At 50.3% G+C, this 3,372-nt stretch overlaps 2 protein-coding genes across 2 annotated transcripts; both read right to left on the bottom strand.

The window, feature by feature from the left end:
• Positions 1–1,593: 1,593 nt before the first annotated feature.
• Positions 1,594–1,866, bottom strand: CSUI_005782 (uncharacterized protein; the record flags this gene model as incomplete). Its single annotated transcript, XM_068065952.1, has 1 exon — positions 1,594–1,866. A coding segment is annotated over exon 1 (234 nt), but the record flags the coding sequence as incomplete, so codon positions are not given.
• Positions 1,867–3,000: 1,134 nt separating this feature from the next.
• Positions 3,001–3,135, bottom strand: CSUI_005781 (uncharacterized protein; the record flags this gene model as incomplete). Its single annotated transcript, XM_068065951.1, has 1 exon — positions 3,001–3,135. A coding segment is annotated over one exon (132 nt), but the record flags the coding sequence as incomplete, so codon positions are not given.
• Between the last annotated feature and the right edge of the window lie 237 nt (positions 3,136–3,372).

Below are 3,372 nucleotides of genomic sequence, written 5' to 3'. Positions count from 1 at the left end.
ACACCTCCTCCTGGTAGCTCCTTATATGCTTCAGCGTACTCGTCAGCTAGTTTCGCAAAATCTCCGTGCAACTGGCTACCACTGGCTTTCAGCTGCTCTGACGGCGACACGCGCTGTGTACTACCCGCACCGTCTGCGTGGACGTCACTCGGTTGTGTATGTTCCTGCTTACAGAGTGCTAATTTACATACCCACAACTGTTTTACTGCATTCTGCCGAACCCATCTACGTACCTGAGATAATATACAGATCTCTGGTTTTACTGGTAAGTCAAATTTCTCCGCGTGGAATAGGGGGTTGTCCACTTCTTTACTGCGGACAGGCCTATGAATGCGACAGCCTTTGTGTCCTTTCTTCTCTTGCGTCGGCTGTTTGCGTACCTCCTGCTCAAGTACTTCTATCTCCTCCTCTGGGGCTAGAATAAACGGCGTCTCTTCGAGTTGTTTGGACGCCGACGTGCTACTCTACTCTAAGTCGAGTGGGCGCTCCTTAGCTACCTGCCCTATCTCTTTCTTAGTAGTCTTGGGCACCACTGAATCCGTATGTTCCGTGGATGTCAACGCTGCCTGTCACGACGCTCCTCCGTTTGGGCATCGCCCGGGGAGTTGTAGCTCCTCGAGGTCTCGTGCCCCGCCGCACGTGGATCCTCCACAAGAAGCTTGCTTACAATTTTCCAAGCCCTACAGCCGGACGACTCTCCATGTCCTGCTGTAAATCTCCCTGCTCGCAGCCGTTCTACCTGTCCAGGCGTGGCCAGGTGCCTGAACACAGCATACTGTGAGACCTTCCTCCTGGTGGTCTGAGGTCTTCGGCTCTACAACTCCTACGCAGCATCCCTTAGCAGGAGCCTTCAGTTTGACGACCTAGGGCATAGTGCTCGTGGGTGTCCTTCCTTCCCGCGGTTCCAACACACCAACGGCTTTTTCGTGTCATGACCATGTCCTCCGTTCTTTTCCGTAGTGAATCGCGACGGTCTCTGATCTCTTGATTCGTTGACGCCCAATCTTCCTTGGCTCCACCTTTCTTGCTGGAATTCTTCCAGTCCTCTTGGNNGTGTACCTGGACCCACCTTGTCCAGTCCTTCCTGTTGCTCCTCTTCCGTGTGCGGACCTCCCGAACGAGCTGTACTTGTTATGATCACCGGTTCTTTCTTCATTACCTGCACGCCTCCATCGCTCGGTTCTCTCTCGTGTGTAGTTGAAGATGTGAGCCCGCTCGATGGCTTCTTCCTTCGTAGCTGGAAATTGTGTTGCCCTCAACTTCATGATTTCCGGGTGCAAGCCATCCACGAACATTTCAATCTCCTCTGCTGCCGGCAGTCCAACACGGTCGACGCTGACTCTGTGGAACTCTGCAACTTAATCCTCGAGGCTACCCGTCATCCTTACTTTCCTGCGTTTTTGTCTTGCCACCAGGGGAGAGACTCCTCCATAGTTGATACGCAGCCTCTTGCTGAACTCGTCCCACCCAGTAAGAGAATCCACACTCAACAGTCCCATATACCAATTGAAAGCGTCTCCTTCCTGAAAAAGACTCTGCTATAGTCATTTTGATGTGGGACGGGACTCCGGCACGACGAAAATACAACTCCATCGAGTTGATCCACGCGGTCACTGACTGCCCCTTTCCGCTGAAGGACTGAGGCTTCTGTCGCATCTTCAGCATTTTCATCATCCCTTCGTCGTCGGCCTTGCTACTCCAAGAGGTCCGAGCTGCAATCTGGTCTTGCCGGTCTGTCAATCGCTTTCTCGTAGCTGCGTATTCTAGGAATTCCTCAGTCTCTTTAGGTCCCAATGTCGCCTGCAAGAGTTCAAAAACCTTCTGCATTGAGCTGGCTCGTCTGCGGGCCGGTTCTCTCGAATTCCCCTCTTGCTCAGCGGCATCAAATGTGATCTGGTTCTTGTGGACTTCTGTGCCTGCTTCATACCCGGCAGTCAAGGACATATCTTCAGCGTCGGGCTCCTCAGTCAGGTCGAAACGTTTGACCTCACTCCCATCCGCCGTGAGGTTGCGACCTCTACTGTACTGTCCGAGTGGTAGTTCCTCCATGGAGTGTCTCTCAGGTAACGGGACTCGTGTTGGTGGGGTTGCTCCTCTAGGGGTCGAGCTTTGCTCACCCCGTACCAAGCGCCCCGACCTCACCCTTTTCTCCCCAGCCTTTGATGTCGAACCGCTGGAACTCATTTTACAGAACGCGGAGGAACGTAGCACGGCCAACGAAAGAGCTCGACTTGGCTCCTTAGTTCACAATGCTGACACCTTCAAAGGACAACTCACACGAAATTCAACCCTAAACCCCCTTCCGTTTTTTTTTTCTTTTTTGGGATGTATGTATATTTATATAAACAGAGAGAGGTCTATATAAACAGGTGTATACGTAAGCACAAACGTTTCTCACACGTCTAAATAGACATCGATGGATCACCTTTCAAATCGCTTGACACTACGCCCGACCGAATCATGATAACACTTCACGAGGGAGGGCTCAACAGAATTCTGCTGCGATAAAAGTGCCCGGCACCAGCTAGGGTGACGCGGACAACAGTCAGGTAATCCTGGACTGACCAGCTTCTTCGGAATGTAAGCACGAAAGCGAAGGTACCCAGTCGCGCCGATACGGCGTTTCCCGGGGCTACGGCACCATTTGCGTTTGTCACAAATGAAGGAAGAAGGTGAAGGAAGTTATGTATCTATATGTATACATAGTGCGTATAGAGAGAGCTATTCATATGTGAATATATATAGGTGTATATATATATATGTATAGCTATCTACATCTATATATACATACTCTTCCAACATGCGACGCACAGCCTACAGGCTTCAATCCGTATGCTGTTTTAAGATAACATTTTTCTCTGTGCTCAGTGATGAAACCCTCCGTCCGTTCAGGCTTCTCACATGGAAAGAAATTACAGCCACGCAAAAAAAATTCAAACAGTCTAAGAAACGAATTCACACAGTCGAGTTCTGGTCGTCCTTTCGCAACACGGTATTGCTTCTCACGCTCATGAATTAATGCAGGATTTGTCACAACCTGCAACAGGGATCCGGGTAACAACGATCGTCTCGCACAACGTTGAACTTTCTTGTCGCGACACAGTGTGACAGCACATCCCAAAGCGCTGTCGTCACAGGAAAACAATTTCCAACACTAGTAGCACATCTCAAGTGCTATCGTCACGAACAAGAACACGTTTCGCACCAACAGTACATCCCAAGTACTGTCAACTCGAAGGCTTCACCAGATGCCACTAAGGGCTACACCGAGAGCCGAGATCCCTGCCACACCTCAAGCATCGACTGACGTAACTGCAACATAGCTAAAAGAGCACAAAAATGAAGGCAGAAAAGAACAACTCGAAATTCAAC

The sequence above is a fragment of the Cystoisospora suis genome (genome assembly GCF_002600585.1).
Source record: "Cystoisospora suis strain Wien I chromosome Unknown contig_2806, whole genome shotgun sequence".
NCBI classification, from domain to species: domain Eukaryota; phylum Apicomplexa; class Conoidasida; order Eucoccidiorida; family Sarcocystidae; genus Cystoisospora; species Cystoisospora suis.
The sequence above is the reverse complement of the archived record's forward strand: the minus strand, read 5'-3'. Positions and strand labels throughout refer to the sequence as shown.